The 16620-nt window shown below is 40.7% G+C and overlaps 1 protein-coding gene across 1 annotated transcript; it reads right to left on the bottom strand.

Annotated features, from left to right (window-relative positions):
- Positions 1-219: 219 nt before the first annotated feature.
- On the bottom strand, positions 220-11384 carry bsdc1 (BSD domain containing 1). The gene is made up of 11 exons (XM_006807478.3): positions 11350-11384; positions 10772-10826; positions 8172-8288; positions 7908-8075; positions 6754-6808; positions 5927-6042; positions 5771-5839; positions 3729-3813; positions 3178-3645; positions 2912-3015; positions 220-1737 (listed from the first exon to the last, which is right to left on the bottom strand). The coding sequence occupies exons 1-11, from the start codon at positions 11358-11360 to the stop codon at positions 1708-1710; spliced, it is 1278 nt and encodes a 425-aa protein (XP_006807541.2). The 5' UTR covers positions 11361-11384; the 3' UTR covers positions 220-1707.
- Positions 11385-16620: the final 5236 nt, after the last annotated feature.

The following is a 16620-nucleotide window of genomic DNA, read 5'->3' as shown; positions in this document are numbered from 1 at the left end:
GACGTACATTTAAACCTCTAAAAGTAGTTTCACAGCTTTTCGCATCATTTTTGATTTTTTCATCTTAAGACATTAATATAAGTACTTTTGTAGCAGCCAAGTTTTTACAAATTAAACTGTAAAATTCTAGCGGAAACTTAAAAGTATCTCCGCATATTATGCATTTTTAACGTTTTCCTGTCGTCCTGCAGTATGCCGTTAAGCAAGACACGGAGCTCGTTAGCCATGAATCCTTTAATGACAGAGATCACCTGGAAAATAAAGTGAAATAACTGACGTTAAACAAAAAGAAGTCGACAGCTCCGATTAGTTCAACGTGTGATTCTGAAGGGAACACGCAGCCGAGAGTTATATACATGCAACACATCGTCAAAACCTGAAGAACAGCCAAAACGAAACTAAACATACAACTCAACAGTGACCATCTGCACAATGTTTTGCATAATGTTATTGCACAGACATGCAATCTAAAGCACATAATACAATAATTAAGCATTTCTTGTAGTATAAATATTACACCTCTAGGCTTATTTTTCCTCAATACGTTACAGATGATGGATAAGGAAATCGGAAAAGCGTGGAGCGTGCTCACTTCACCCTTTCGTCTGCTTGGCACACTGCCTGCTGAGCCATTTTGCTCTGACGATGGACCAACGAAGACAAACAAAAAAAGAAAAGAAAAAATAAATCATAGGATTGTTGTTCTGACTGAACCTGCGAGCTTTCCTCAAATTCAAACCAAAGCATCTGGAATCACAATACCAGAACCGGTCTGAACTCTCTTTATTGGGTCAACTGTGACTGTTCTCTTAACAAACTCCCTCTACTCACATATGACAAACAGATAAACAACTTATAATTACTTAAAAATGACAGACACCAACACAAATCTTGTACATCTGAATCAATCACGCGACGAGGAGAGAGGAAATAACGACACGTCAGCTGGTTGTGTTTCAGATGGTGTCACAAAAACATTTGGATTACATCGTCACACTACTGTGTGCTTTACAAGGCCGTACAACAAGCGTCGGGAGTGAGTCCAAAATGAAAAGCAATCTAAAAGAAAAAAGGCCAAAATATTTTTTTCCATTTTGAAGATTCACTTGCATAAAACAGATGAGAAAGAAACGTGTCATCATTCATGATCACTCACATAGGAAAAAAAATAAGAAAAAGTCACGTTTAAAGTATTTCATCTTAGAAAGGAGACAAGCAGCATTACAGTTTATGGCTATTTCGCAGCCAGCATTTAAGTCATAGCCTGGAAATACACTCGCAACATATACAAGATGAATTTTAAGTGATAAAGACAAAGTAAAGACAAACAGCTCCTCCCCGGCTGCTGCAGTGAAACCCTTCACATTCCGACTCGCCCTCGAGCTTTAAGGTCAGAATGATTACAACCTGTCCTACGCTAGTGTCATACGCTCTCTAAAGTGAGAAGTTACTCCAACAAATAGCCAAGAGTCATTTCCCTCGCTAGAGGCCTACAGCTGACAGAGCACTCTAATTCTTATTGCCTTGGTCTTCCAGTTGCGCTTTTCAACAGGTTTACCAATATGGTCCAAACCCGCCAGAAAAAAATCCCCCACTGACAATCATGACATGGTGACAGAGTGGACAAAGAGTTAAAACACATTAAGCATGGTTCGTCTGCAGAGAACTAGCTTTAATGGCGGGACGGGGTTCGTGTAGCCGAGGCACTCACTCCCAGTTCTCCCAGTCTTCATCCAGCTGGTGAGAGGAGGAGGGGAAAAAAGTGAGCAGAATGTACACAACATGAATTATTCATATATAGGGATGGGTACCGGTATCCGGTGCCATAAACGGTAGTAACCAGACCGAAAAGCAGCGCACATTTCGGTGCTTTTTTTTTCCTGAGCTGTGATACTTCCTTCTTCCTTACATTTGTATTGGCGGTTGGCAAACAACTGAAAGGTGCATTACCGCCACCAACTGGTATGGAATGATACACTTTGGATTCCAGCCAATCATTTTACGTTTCCGAGGATAGTAGGCGGGTCCAGGTACGTACGTTCTTTTAGAGCAGAGCTACAGATTAAAATGCCCAAGACGAGGCGGTCAAAAGTCTGGCTGTACTTCACAGCAAAAGATGCAAACTCAGCAGCCTGCAACAAGTGCTTTAAGCTGATACTGTGATATTGTCAAAGGAGGTAACACCTGGCGACGCATAGCGGTTTTTTTAAAAGCCGAGAAATGCACCGTATTTGATAGCTTGCTGCGAGACCTCACACCGAGCGCATCTACTGCGGGTGTGGTGCCTGTTATCGGACCCGGAGTTAGCAACATCCCCCAAAAACCTGAAGAGGAGAGTCCTGGCCTCTAGCCCTGCCAGTGTAGCAGAAATGATGAGGATGATGATGCAGCAGCAGCCGTTCTTCTCTGCGTGAGTCGCTTAATGTTGTTCGTGTGTAATTTACATTGAGTAGGCTAACCACGTTATTACATTAATGCATGTAAGGTGAACTAGCAAACACCGTCGTAGTTACATGCGGCTGTCTTCTTGTTTGATGGCAGATACTCCCTTCACCCTGGCCAAAAAGGCTAAAATGACCAAAGAAAAAGTGGAAAACAGCTAAACATGAGAGGTTTTTGGACAAAGTTTGTGTTTTTTCCATTGTTTAAGCTGCTTCCAGCCAAGAGTGATACCATATATGCCCCATAGCTGCAGAAAAGGCTAACATTGTTATCTTTTTACAAAAAAACAGCTGAACATGAGAGGTTTTTGGACCAATTTTGTGTTTTCCATTCTTTAAGCACCGGGTCGAGCACCGTTTAAGCACCAGCACCATTTCAAAAGTACCGGTTTGGCACCGGTATCGGATAAAACCTAAACAATACCCATCCCTATTCATATATATCTCCCCATAAAAAAGACTCCACAAACCTCTCCAGATGCTTCGATTTTAGAGAGAGCCATCTGGACCTCTTCTTCCGTCATGTCCAGGTCAAAGTCTTTCTCCCAGTCCTCGCTCACGTCGGTGCTCGAGCCTGGAGATGGAGGAGAGAGACACAACAAGTTGGGACTTTATGACCTTGACTCTGCGGCTTCTTCTAAGCCTATTAAGTGGAAAACTCATAAACGCATCCTTGAACCTAATCCTGTTTCGATTCAACTGGAACAGTAAGACCAGCTGCCTCGGGTCATCGCACCTTTCTTGCCGTTCTTGGAGGGCGTAGACTTCCCGCTGTCAGAGTTGAGCTCAAAAACTCTCAGGTCCTGTGGTCCATCTTCTTTTGAGTTTTCCGGTTTTGAGGCCGGGGCTCGCGCTGACACCCCGTCAGCTGTGACCTCGGGCTGGGTAACGGCCTCCACTTGAGCTTCAGGAGGTAAGTCACTGTTTCCGGGTCTCTGCTCGTCTTGCGTCTTGTTTACAACATCCTCCAAGCTGGCCTCTGTCAGTTTCTCTGCCAGCTCTGTGGTTACGGGCTCTGGCCGCACTTCTACCTGAGTCGGCAGACTGACGCTGTCGCTGCTGACCGAGTAGGTGGTTTCACGCTCTTCGCTCGGGGACAGGACGGGACTCAGCACAGCGGCCCCTGTAGGAACTGTTAGGTTGCTGCTGTCCAACGGGGGCGTGAGGTTGAGTTGCGATGACGACGTGGCACCGAGGAAGTCATCTGACAATAAACGCAGGAGCCAGTGTGAGTGAAAGTGTTACAAAGCACAGCTGGCAGATAACCATTAAATCTCCCGAACATACCCTCCTCTTCTTCCTCCCAGCCCAGCGTCTCTGTGTGCGCACTTTGCTCTGCTCTCTGCTTCAGCGCCAACCTCCTCGCCTCCTCCTAGATAACACAGAAAAACAAAAGCTTCTATAGTCTCAATATCTGTGAATCATAGACCCATTAAAAATTCAACAAGTCTTTATATGTCTGTCCCAAGCAGCATCCATCCATCCCGAAAAACAACTGCCACCATCTGAGGCTCCAAAAGTACGTTGGCCCCCGAAGCGTCTCAGCTTTAGAGCATTAAAAAGCAGCATTTAGAGGCTGGCACAAAAAATGGTTTTGGTTCTTAAAAGTTCCCTTCATTAAAAAAGAAGAAGAAGAAAGAACAGAAAAGAAAAGAAAAGAGGAAAGCCTCTTTGATCGACAGCTCACCCTTTTCAGATCTTTTTATTGGACGTATCTGATTAATCTTACGGCTGTGCAGTTCAGACCAAGTTTGTGCTTCAGGTGCTATTTGCTAAGGGAAATTCTAGTAATTACTTAGCGCTAATTAGCCGATATATATGTAGGACTGTGTACAGGTGTACAGGTGTAGGACTGGACTCTCTCACACACATCACATCACCACACATTTCCTATAATCCTATAATTTATAATCTTTATAATCTCTTTCTGCTATTTGCACATTTTTTACTGTAAATTCCTAAGTTAATTTGTAAATTTTGTAGGAACCTGTAAATTGTAAATACTGTAAAACTTTTTTTCTGTCATTTAATGGTCGGGCATTGTACAGCTACAACAACTGCCACCATCTACAGTTCTTCTAATCGCCATCTGAGGCTCCAAAAGTACGTTGGCCCCCGAAGCGTCTCAGCTTTAGAGCATTAAAAAGCAGCATTTAGAGGCTGGCACAAAAAATGGTTTTGGTTCTTAAAAGTTCCCTTCATTTAAAAATTTTAAAAAAAAGAAGAAAGAACAGAAAAGAAAAGAGGAAAGCCTCTTTGATCGACAGCTCACCCTTTTCAGATCTTTTTATTGGACGTATCTGATTAATCTTACGGCTGTGCAGTTCAGACCAAGTTTGTGCTTCAGGTGCTATTTGCTAAGGGAAATTCTAGTAATTACTTAGCGCTAATTAGCCGATATATGTCTGATGTGACCATTCAGTTTATTAATGCAGCGTAGCTAACTGAGGTTGCTAGCATCAGCTGAGTTTGTGGTTGTTCAGATGAGCAGATCTCATGTTTCACCATGAGTGACAAACCCCGAGGACATTCAATCACATGAACACAGCCAAGTACCAGTTCTTTAGTTTAACCTTAAACTCAACTTTACCCTAAAAAACCTCAAACAGGATTTGTACTTAGTGTAAAACTGATGATTTAAAACTCACACTGGTTCCAACATAATCAGACATGATTTAATTTTTAATGTACTGATTGTATTTGCCTTCCTTTTGCAAATGTCTTTAAAACAGTTTGGATGTGCAATTTTTGAGAAAACGGCAATCAACAATCTGCTGTAATGTTAGCGACTTTCATAAATAAATTATTGTGTTTTATACATAAAAGTACTCTTTACTGCCGCAGCCTTTATTTCCATAATAATGTGTTGAATAACAACTTTAATGGGAAGAGGAGAACGTCTTCTCCGTTTGGGGAAGAAAAACATCATAATAGAAATGCACACGGGGTAATTAGGCGTTAAAAGCATAATTCCTATTTCACACTGAGAGCAACGTGCAGACAGAATACAAAGAGGCACCAACGGGAGTGCCGCTGTTATTCAGCAAATCTCATCTCCTGTGAGTTTGTGTCAGTGTGAAGAAATCATAATGACAAGAAAACACCACAAATATCCTCCCGCCCAAACACAGACCGTGTTACTGGATTAGCTTTCACATTTGGAAAAGAAATTTTCATTCAATAGTTCTTTGTGTACGTGGCTCATTTTAAGGTTCAGTTTGAGCACGTTGGTAAACTGGCCAGCAGGTGGCACCCAAGACAAAACATTTAAGTTGCATGAAAGATGTGTATATAGGAAAAAAGAAAATCATATGAAACGGCAGGTTTACCTGATCCAGCTGGAAGACTTTGTAGAAATATCTGTGCCAGAACTCAGAATGTGCTACGGCTGCTGGCACCTGCACAAAAGAGACAAAGTTCTTATCTTCTTTATTTATTCAAAAGGAGACGAGGAGCAAACGTTCGAAGAGAGCAACAAGTGATACCATTTTGGTATAAAGCGCTCGTATAGAGGGACTGTTGACCAAAAGCTCAGAGATTTCGCCTTTCTTATCTTCCAGGCTGAAGGTGGACAGCCAGCTCTCAAACTGTTCAGGGGGGCCTGACAAAGAAAAAACAACATTTCAGGACTCCAGTAAATCTGATCAAAAGATTGAAATATATGGCCTAAAGATTTTATTGACCCGCAAAAGGTAAATACAGGTCTCTCAGAGGTATAAGAGAAAACAAAACACTACATCAATACGTCTGCCAACAAACAATTTGTTAGGCAAATCTGTTCAAATGCTTCTTACTACAAATATCTAATCAGCCAATGACGTGGATGGGGATCAAAGGGGATTTAAGTGACTTTAAATGTGGGATGTTTGTTGGTGCCAGATGGGCTGGTATAGATATTTCAGAATACGTTGATCTGCTGGGATTTTCCAATCCAACCATCTCTAAAGTTCACGGAGAATGGCGCAAAAAAGGAAAAAATATCCAATAAGTGCAATTTCTCTGGGAGAGAACGTCCTGTTGATGCCAGGGGTCAGAGAAGAATGGTCAGACTGCTTTGAGCTGATAATAATTCATTACAAAAACATATCTACAGAACAGCATCTCAGGATCACGCTGATGTGATGCTATTATGTCAATATGGACCAAAGCGTCCGAGGAATGTTTCCAGCACCTGTTTGAATCTATGCTCCAAAGAGTTCTGAAAGAGGCTCCAACCCAATAGCAAGGTGTACCTAATGAAGTGTCGACTGTAAATGTCTGCAACAGAACACCGGTTGCAGACCTTCAACCAGTTGATCATGATTTTTCTTACCATCTGGCTCGTTGCAGTATGTTGCTGGGTCAGCCTGCAAACTGTAGAGACGTGCCTGCAGGAAACAACAAACGCTGAATGGAGATCGTTTTGTTTCCACACGCACATCATGTGCTCACTTTTGCAGTTTGATAACACAACAGAGACTAAAACTGGAGACGGACTCTGTACTTGATAAACGCAACGTGAAGCATTTTCTTCAAAGATTTTCAGCAAAAAGGTTTTCGCTCTCTCTTCGTCTCACACAAAATTCCAGCTCCAGCTTTAACAAGTTAATTTACCAGGTCTATCTGTATCATGCAACCTTAGTCTGTCTATATTCACCACATATGGTAACTTCTATTTCCAAAACAGCCCTATGACAGTGGCCAAAATATTATCAGGAGCAAAGCTTGTTGAAAATGGGCAAAAGGCAGAGGAGACGGTGGAGATGTAGATATATAGCAGGAATTGGAAAATGGAAAGAAAGAAGTCAATATTCAGAGGATTTGTTTGAGGCAGACGATCTCTCCCCTCCACAATCCCTTGAAGGGAACATTATCATGATGGTGTTCCAATCAATTTACGCCACTCTATGCAGCTCCAGTAATACTTGTGCCCAGAGCATTTAAGAACAGGATTTAGGGAGTCTCTCAGTGTTAGTATAATTTAGTCTGAAGGAGAACAGCTCAGTCTGTTAGTGATCCTCCATCTGAGCTAGAGACCAAAATTAAAAATAAGTTCAGTCTCAGCAAAAATGACCGTGTAAACTCAACTGCACCCACTGCTTGTGGAGCTGGGCCTCCATAAGGATAATTAACAGCTGGGTGAGTCAGGTCAGGATGTTTCCTCTCATGTATCATGTCCTGTTCTCATTGTGAGATCTTCAAAACCTGTTGTTTTATTCTCAGAGCTAATGTCACAAAAACGTTTCCTTTGACTGTACTGTGAGCATCAGATTTAGGAAACAATAATGAGGCCCTGTGAAGAACTGAAACTGCAGATTTCAACCATAATCTCAACTGTTACCAAAACCATTAAACAGCCTTTCATGCTTAGACCTAAACAAGTGAGAAAAGGTGCAAACAGCGTGATGCATTCGGACCTCATGTGTGTTTAGCCATTTTTAACTAATGAATTAACGGGCGTGCTAATACAAACACTTTAATACTCACCTTTGAACTGTCATAAACTTCTGTGGTTCCTGCTGGTGTTGCCACCAGCGTGATTACATCACAGTCAATAGTTTTATCAGGAGGTGGAGCGAGCGTGTCTGATATTACGCCTAAGAAACTAGAGAGGCTCTTCTTCACTTTTTCTGTAGTCTCAGAGGAACCTTCCACCTAAAAAGCAGAATAAATACACAATCGATCTGCATGTAAGCAGGCATTTGGGAGATATTCATGAAAGACACGACGCAGTTAAAGCCTAACACTTACTGCAAGTTTGTTTCTGACGGCAGTGGCCGTAGCTGCAATTGAGCAGGCTGTATCATGCTGCACCACAGTGGAGAACTCAGTCAGGTCTCGCTTTATGAATTCTAAGGCTTCAGATGACTGTAAAGAAAAGGACAAAGATCAAAATCCAGATTCAACCTTATCATATCTCTCAGGAAATTGCTGCTTCAGCCTATCAAAGTCACAAGCGGCGATACACCAAGACGGTGCCAAAATTCTTACAAATATGAGTTGGTCTTTTGTTTAATTACTCTAAAGAAATCATTTATTTGGGACCATTTCATCTTTTTGTATCTGAGTTGATCTAAACTGAGCGGTGGTACAATGCTACCGAGTATGAAATTTAAAGTAAAAGATCATATGTTTTTTTTCTTCAGCTTTAAAGCAAACATTTTTTATTGAGGAAAAAGTAGAAACTGTTGAAACCGTTGCAGTAAAGTGAGTTTTTAAACGTATACTGATATGACATTCAAATGCTGGCTGACACAACCATGTTGCTTTATATAACTCATTTCTTCTATAAAACCGTGGCCCTGTCTTCATCTCTCCTCTCACATCCTGTCCAACAGGGAGTGTTGACCACAGTTTGTTTTTTTTGTGAAGCACCATAATAAAAGTACTGCTGAGTGTCTCCTTGTCCACTTACAGTACAGGCGCTAGAAGGAGCCAAAATGGATGCTTACAGACTGAAAACATGTTACACCCATTAGTGGTTCTGAAACTGTGGAGCACATAACTACAACTCGTAAAGGTGTGAACAACATCCACTCATGACAGGAATGAATGTCAAGGGAATTTGGGACTTTAGTGATTTCTTTGAACTGTTCGTTTTCCAGGGTGGAACGATTGTACACCATACAGCTTTAATGACTTTGAATTTATTTTGGGGCTTTCTCTAATCCACACAGGGCCACAAGTATCCATATAGGCTAAAAGATTTAAGTGACTGTTTGTATACATTTAAATAAATGGTGCAGAAGGTTCTATAATATCTGACAAGTCCTATGCATGTTTAACTTCATTAGTCACCATTATTGTTTCTCTTTGCCTTCAGGCCAATACTCAGAACAATGGGAAAGTCCAAAGAACTCAGTGAAGACCTAAGAAGAATTGTAGATTCACACAAATCGTGAAGATCTCTTGGAGACATTTCTAATCAACTGCAGACTCCAAGATCATCAGTTCAAACAACTGTACTTAAGTAAAAGTCATTCCTTTGTGTCCAGAACCCAAACTGTCACCTTCAGGTGAGTGAAAATTGATTCGCATATTCAAGAACAACCCAGAAACACGGCTCAGATGCTCAAACCTGCCATGAACTGGGAACTGCTGGAACCTCAGTGTCACTGTCCATCGCGAAGCTAGTTTTACGTCGCCATAGACTGAGGTACCAAGAAAAGAGCCCCACCTCCAAAACCTATACCTTGAAGCGTGTCAAAACAAAGATTGAGCTGTTCGGTCACAATGACAAGAGGTATGTTTGGAGAAGTAACAATGAGGTATTCAACCGGAACAGCCTGTCAAGCGTGGTGGTAGCATTGCAGATGGAATAATGAAGACGTAGAACTACTTCCAAATTCTCCAAATCAGCAGCTTGACGGTTGAAGCTTGGACACAACTGGTTGTTCAAACAGAAAAAAATGATCCAAACACACAACAAAACAGCCTAAAACAGACTAACTTTGAGCTTCCAAAATTCCTCACCATGTTGAAAATTTGTGGACTGTGGTTAAAAGCCAGAACACCAAGAAACCAACCAAATTATACTAAATCCACCGTGAACAGTGGTTAAATATCCACCTGGAATTATCAGAAGCTTGTCTATGTGTGCCAAAAGCATCTGGTCAAGGTGTAACTTTCTAAGTGACATTTAACCAAATGTTATGGGGGGGAGGGTATACTTTTGATCCCATGTGGATTAGAGAAAATCCCAAATAAATTCAAACTTGTGCATCCAACACTTGTTTGTTGTACAATCACTCCACCCTGGGAAAAAGAACAGTTTAAAGAAGTCGTTATAAGCCTAAAATTACCAAAATATTCGTGATAAATGGATGGAAATTCTGACCACAACTGTCTATTCTGCTAAAAAATCAACTTCGAATCCTTTTTTATAACAAATAACTGATCATCAAATTGTGAGGCATGACTTTGAATGGGTTTCTGGAGGAGAATATGCCAGAGAAAGTGCAAAAGCAACAGGTCTACACAATTCTTCTGAAAATTGCAGTAGTGCTAAGAAACCACATGCTTTGCCCAAAATCTGGTTTAGAGCAGATGCTTGTGACATGTGTATTTCTCTGCCACACAGCTCCACATTTATACCACTGAGACTTATTTTGTGGATCAGCATCCAACCTCAAAACACTTTAAGCCTGTGCCCGTTGAAGGCACTTGGAAAAACTGAGAAACAGCTGGCACTGTTACTCAGCAATGACTCTATGAAAATGTGTTGTCTGGTGTATTTTGGCTCTTCCTCTTTTTTAAAACCTCAAAGTATTTCATAATATTCCTGAGCATTAACATAAACAAAGGCTTACTAAGTGTCATAATGTGGAAGTCTTTTGGTTTGAGATCATTACCTTGTCTTTGACGGCCTGGAAGCTCTGCTGCAGCCAGCCTCCCCACCAGCCTTCTCTGTGACCACGCACATAAATCCAGAAAGAGAAGAGGAAATATTAACAATCAGCACCAAAGCTTTTCATTTACGGTCTGTTCGTAATCGATCAAAAGATCTGAGTTTGAGATTGTCAAGGATTCCAGAAACACACGCAGCTTTGACAGATAACGAGTAAGCTAACGTCAGCTCTGCTAGATTAAATGCTCGAATAAGTCGCGAAGTGATTTTCAAAGCTAAATATGATCACTGAGTGTAAAAAGGATGAGTCAACACAGCCCGGAGTTTCTCACTGCGTGATTTAAAAAGATAAACAGCAAAAGCTAACTAGCATATGCTAACGCTAGCCAGGCTGTGTTTTGGTAAACAAACGCACTTCCTGAAAAGATTCCGAGAGCTTTACACGCTAGAGTTTACGCAAAGTAAACACACTATATCTGGTTAGATACACGACACAATGCGACACAAAACGCATGCATGACACCGTCGCTCTTTGTAAGATTAAAGTGTAAAAGTTAAAATAATTTGCGACTTCACTCTCACCCTTCAGCCATCTTCACACGATGACATCATCAGTATTTACTGAACTCTCACCCCGACAGCGTGGCTTAAAAAAAGGGAAAAAAAGAAAAAGAGTAGAAGAAAACACAGACTTTAATGACTTCTCATCTACAGCATACTAATGTCCACATCACATTCTCAATTAAATAAACCCATTAAAAACCAATGTTTGGTTTTTATAAACAACTATTTTAGTTTCTGTGTCCTGTCTACGGTGGCTGCAGAGGACCAAACAGTCCGGGAGCGCGTATGATCAGTTTCTCTTCGCATGTATTTCGGCGAACCTGCACTAATAAGGTAAAAACAATAGCACAGAATCAAGTCACAAGTTGACAGAAACTATTTAACGTAAATTACCGTTACTATAAATGTTTTAAGCCGTGTTTTTACAGTAAAAAGCATCGTGAAATGTTAATTAAACAAAATTCAAAAGTGGAAAGTGCTAATATTGTTGCCAGCACCACGTTTGGAAAAAAAAAAAAACAGGATTAGTACTCATGAATAATATGGTTATGTTTCATAAAGTTTGCTGCTTTTTTTTTTAATTAGATTGTTTTTATTTGCTTCTATGATGTAGTGAAGAACAATCATAACAATTTCTTAAGTAACTTCTGAAATTCTTTGTGGCATCTTGGATAGCATAGTCTGGGCCAAACCCTGATTCATTGAAATCCATTCTTGCCTCATCATTTGATATCACTTCATCACATTTTGTGGGCTACTGTCATTGCCCTGGGTGTTTCCCAGCTTTTTGTGTTTAAGTTAATTTCCTGATTATTGGTTATTCATTGTTTTGTTCTCTTGATGTTATTTGTTGTTCTGGTTTCTAGTTTGAGTCACTATCTTCCTTGTGTCCCATGTGTCATATTCTTTCAGTCTGTCTCTCAGTGTCTAGTCCGCGTCTTTGTGAATCGTGTCTTGTTTCCTGTTTTATTTTGATATTCCCAGTCCTACGTACAGTGAGTCTCATTTTGCTTCCCCTTGTCTCGTTATGTATAATTTACCCCAGCTGTGTCTCCCTCCTGTTTCTCATTCCCTGATTGCTCCTGTGTGTATATAAGCCCTGTGTTTTCTCCTGCTTGTTACTGGTCCATCTGTGTCCCTCCGTGCTCTGTTACTTCCCTGTGTCACGCCATGTCATTGCCCTGAGGGTCTCTCTTTGTGTCCTCCTGGGGATTCGGGATTCGGGATTCAGGTTTCAGTTTTCAGTTTTGTTTTATTAGTTTTCCCAGTTTAGAGTCTTTCTTAGTTCTCTTTCTTGCTGCCCTCACTCTTGTTTGTATGTCACTCTCCATAATAAAGCTCACTCAGATCAGCAGTGCCTGCGTATTGGGTCCTTATCTTACCTCCACACGGCCTTCCACTGCAGCCCTGACAGCTTCTGCTTGTACACCTGCCTTACTTTTTTTGACGAAACTAAAAACATACTGAAAGATCAACTTCTTTCAGTTTGGTGACAATTTATGCATTATGAAACATGGTGGATGACCGTGGCACAGGGAAAAAGTAATAATTCGTGACAAGTACATTTTGAAACCGTGGCCAGAAAACTCCCCTGATCTTAATCAGACTGGGAATCTATGCTCAGTCCTTTAAATACAGGTGTGCAAGCAGAAGCCAACAAACTGTGATCAGCCAAGGCTCTTACCATGGGCCCACAATGCTTTGTATTGATGAAATATGCACTTTCCATGGATGGCAACTCACTCAAACCTGTATGTAATGTTCAACGTTAATGTGAACAAATGCACCAAAACACCATCATGGATGCTGCTTTTAAACAGTCTTCAAGATTTATTATTCATGATGTACATTCCTGATTTCTGCAAGTTAAGTTTGCTGAGAACACAGGACAGATTTCCACTTAATTCATCTTCACTGAGCTTTGGCTTGGACAAGTCTGCTTTGTTTCTGGATCTTTTTTTTTTTTTTGGCCTTTTTAATATTTTTCCAGACATGGTAAAGTGTTGATGTGCTTTTTTGGATGCTGCAAAAACTTGTATGTTCTTATTGGTGTTCCTGAGCCTGTGGAGTGATTTCCAAGTTCACCACCCAAAAGCCAACGCCATTCAGTCGTGGTTTTTACCGTGCTCCTTACATGCAGGCAAGAGTGCTTAGCTTTCCTCACCTTTACTTCTGGAAATCTCTGCTTTTCTTGGATGGTATTTTTTTTTAATAATAGCCTAATATCCTACTGACTAGTTTAACGATGTTCCACCAGTTATTTTCCTAAGTATTACACAACCTTTCCATTTTAAATTTTCAGATTAAGGGAGGGTTTAATTGACCTACAAATCATTTTTTATTGACAGTTACACAGTCTCATCACTCATTTTTGGAAACAATATTCTTGCTGTTGTGACCAAAAGCAGCCAACCAATCTGACAGCATAGTTTGGAGACGTGCATCAGAGAAACAATGAGAAACTATAACCCAGATCTTTCATGGAGGAAAGTAATAATTTAAAAATATGCTGATTTTTCTCTTTTAATTAATACTAATTTAACCAATAAGCTGTTTATGAAACCCATCAAATCCAGACCGGTGCGTTCCTTCTTCAGACATTATGTTGACTAATCAGCATTAAGCAGTTCCAGCCCGAGTCCCTCCATCAATCTCCCTCCTCTGTACATCTGTGTGCATACATGTGAGCGTATGTGCACACCATACTGCATATGTGTGTTGACCCCCAGCAGCTGTGCTTTCCCCTCATCAGTATTCTGAGTGAAAAGGGGTGGTGGTGGGGAGCTGGGCTTTACTAAGCATAAAATGTAAAAAGAACAGGCATCAAGCTTCTGGAAGTGTGCTCTCCCTTAATTGAAGTTCTCTTTTATCTAGAGTCTGCACAATGTGTGCGTATGTCCTCCAATACAAGTCCCCCGTCCGGCCCCTCATTCCTCTTAATTGGGTCTTTCAGTCCCCTAATTAACTCTGTCAGTGCAGGTTGGCCTGAGCCAAGTTGGGATAAGCACTCCACTATTGATCAGTATCTGAAGCGGTTAACTTATCCATCTGTCTACATTTCATCTACAAAAGGTCATGGTGTAATAACATCAGAGCATCCTTTGTGCTGTTAAAAGATATTTCTGTCTTTTTTGACTCCAGCATATGTCTTTGCCAGATTATAAACACAGTTTATAATCTAAATTTATATTCAGTTCAAGGCTTCCAAAAAAGCTTCATGGCTAATATTATATATATATATATAATATAATATAATATAATATAATATAATATAATATAATATATAATAAAATCCAGGCACGAGAGTAACTAAATACAGTGACTCGTGTATTGTTCTTAAAAAGTTAATGACGTTTATACGTTTTTATTGCTCTGCCTCTCTGCATTCATCAGATACATTTAAATATTCTGTATTTTTCATATAAAATAAGGATCTTCTTATAGTAGATGTGAAAAAAATCACCTTATGATCACATTTTATGCCTATAAATGAATCTTTTAAAGTACAAATAAAAAGAAAAGCTGTGTACTGACTGATTCTGCTTTTATTCGCCTGTTTTCAGCGCAGTGAGTTTTCGGGGATTTACCTGCTTTGTTCATCTTAAGTGACATGTGCTGTATTTTTAACATTTTCAGTGCAGAGCAGAGTTTAAGGCTTCAATTATTGCTTGAAACATCCATTTAAACATCCATTTGGATCAACTACACCAAGTAAAATGCATTAACTGGTGTAACAGTCTACAGCTACATCAAAGGATGATGTAATTCTTTTGTGTGTTTATCTGTTATATATTTAACAGCTTCAAAATACAAATTAATATCAGTTAGAAGTCATTTAAGTGATGGCACTGAACTGAGAGGAAAAAGTGAAGAGAAATCATTTTATCTTTCTTTCAAAATAGATGATTATCATTTTTTCTTATCGGCAGTAATTATGAGAGTTGTTTTGCAAAATATATTATACAGTTTTGCATCCCTGGAGCAAATAACTTTCTATATCTTAACTTTTTATATTTCAGAGTCTACAAAAAGACAGCTGAGGTCAAATTAGTTGGGGTTGCCAGACTAACGGGGCTCTAATTAAACATTTAAAGGCTGTTGCTCTGAGCACCGTGCCTTGGTTAATTGTTGCTGTAGCAGTAATGAAATTAGTGTTCTTGGGCTTGTCCAGAGTGCATGAAAACAATGTTTTTAACCTGGTAGAATAAATAAATGCATGTCAAATACCTTCCTGCCAGTACCTTTTGCTTTCAGCCTCCTAAAATCGTGTCTTTTGGACATATTTGATGCAATATTTTAAGATCTTTAAAGTTCCTTGGAATAAACCATGCCTTGGGTGATGCACATAAATCACCAAATGTATGTGAAATGAGAATTAATCTTATATTCTCAGATGTATTCTCAGGGGCATTCAGCAGAGCAGCTACTTTTGTTTAGGCGATATTTTAAATGCATAACTTTCACTCACTGTTGAGTATTATAAGTGCAGAAAATGGGCACATAAAGGATTTGAATGCTTGTTCCACCCTTGCTAATATAGACCAGCGTGTGTAATTTTCAGAGTTAATTGTGCACAACATTGTGACTGAAACCAGTGCTGCCACTGCTGGTTAGCGTATGCTAAAGAGCACTGTGGTGACAGCAGCGGCTGACCATAATGGTGCACAGAGGACATGTCCATATTGTATGATTTAAGAGGTATATCCATTACACACCGCAGTCATCACACCGCACTCTGCAGACGATGCCGTACCGTGGGTTAACACCATCTGGTGCCAATCAGGAAACACCAGCTTTGCACAAGTCACTGTCTCTAATTATCTACCTAGAGCAAAGGGAGGCCGATCCCCACTAATCTCTACAATGTGTTCTGCTTCCCATTCCCACCTGTGTCCCAATAAAGGGGGGTCTTGTGGGAGGACCGGGGGTCTCTGTGTCAAGGGACTGGGGACCAGGTGACGCTGCAGCGCCGGTCCCCACGACAGAAGCTTCATCGCTTGGTTTGGCTGGCAGCTGCTTCCCCCCACTGAGACATCCCACAGCTGACAATCCCCCAGTACTGACAGGGGCTCTTTACAGTGTCAATAGCCTCATATATTAGAGCTAACCGCCTTTGTGGTGAGCGAGGGTGTCAGGCCTTTTGGCCCGACAGCGCTTGTTACCATGATGAAATGTAGATTGAATGGAGGGGGTCTGTGTCCCAGGCACGAGAGCTCGGACTCCCCCGGCCTTTGTGTCCCACGCATGGCTATTGTTCGAACCTATTCAGCACTTTCAAGAGCAGAAGGA

This window comes from Neolamprologus brichardi, chromosome 19 (genome assembly GCF_056152115.1).
Source record: "Neolamprologus brichardi isolate AB-2024 chromosome 19, ASM5615211v1, whole genome shotgun sequence".
Taxonomy (NCBI): Eukaryota; Metazoa; Chordata; class Actinopteri; order Cichliformes; family Cichlidae; genus Neolamprologus; species Neolamprologus brichardi.
Note: the sequence above shows the minus strand (reverse complement) of the source record. Positions and strands in the feature narration are given on the sequence as shown.

Coding starts and splice junctions, on each gene's coding strand:
- bsdc1 (XM_006807478.3), bottom strand. Junction 3,814..5,770: donor AAGTCTTCCAGCTGGATCAG/GTAAACCTGCCG, acceptor TGTGTTATCTAG/GAGGAGGCGAGGAGGTTGGC. Junction 1,738..2,911: donor AAATCGAAGCATCTGGAGAG/GTTTGTGGAGTC, acceptor TCCTCTCACCAG/CTGGATGAAGACTGGGAGAA.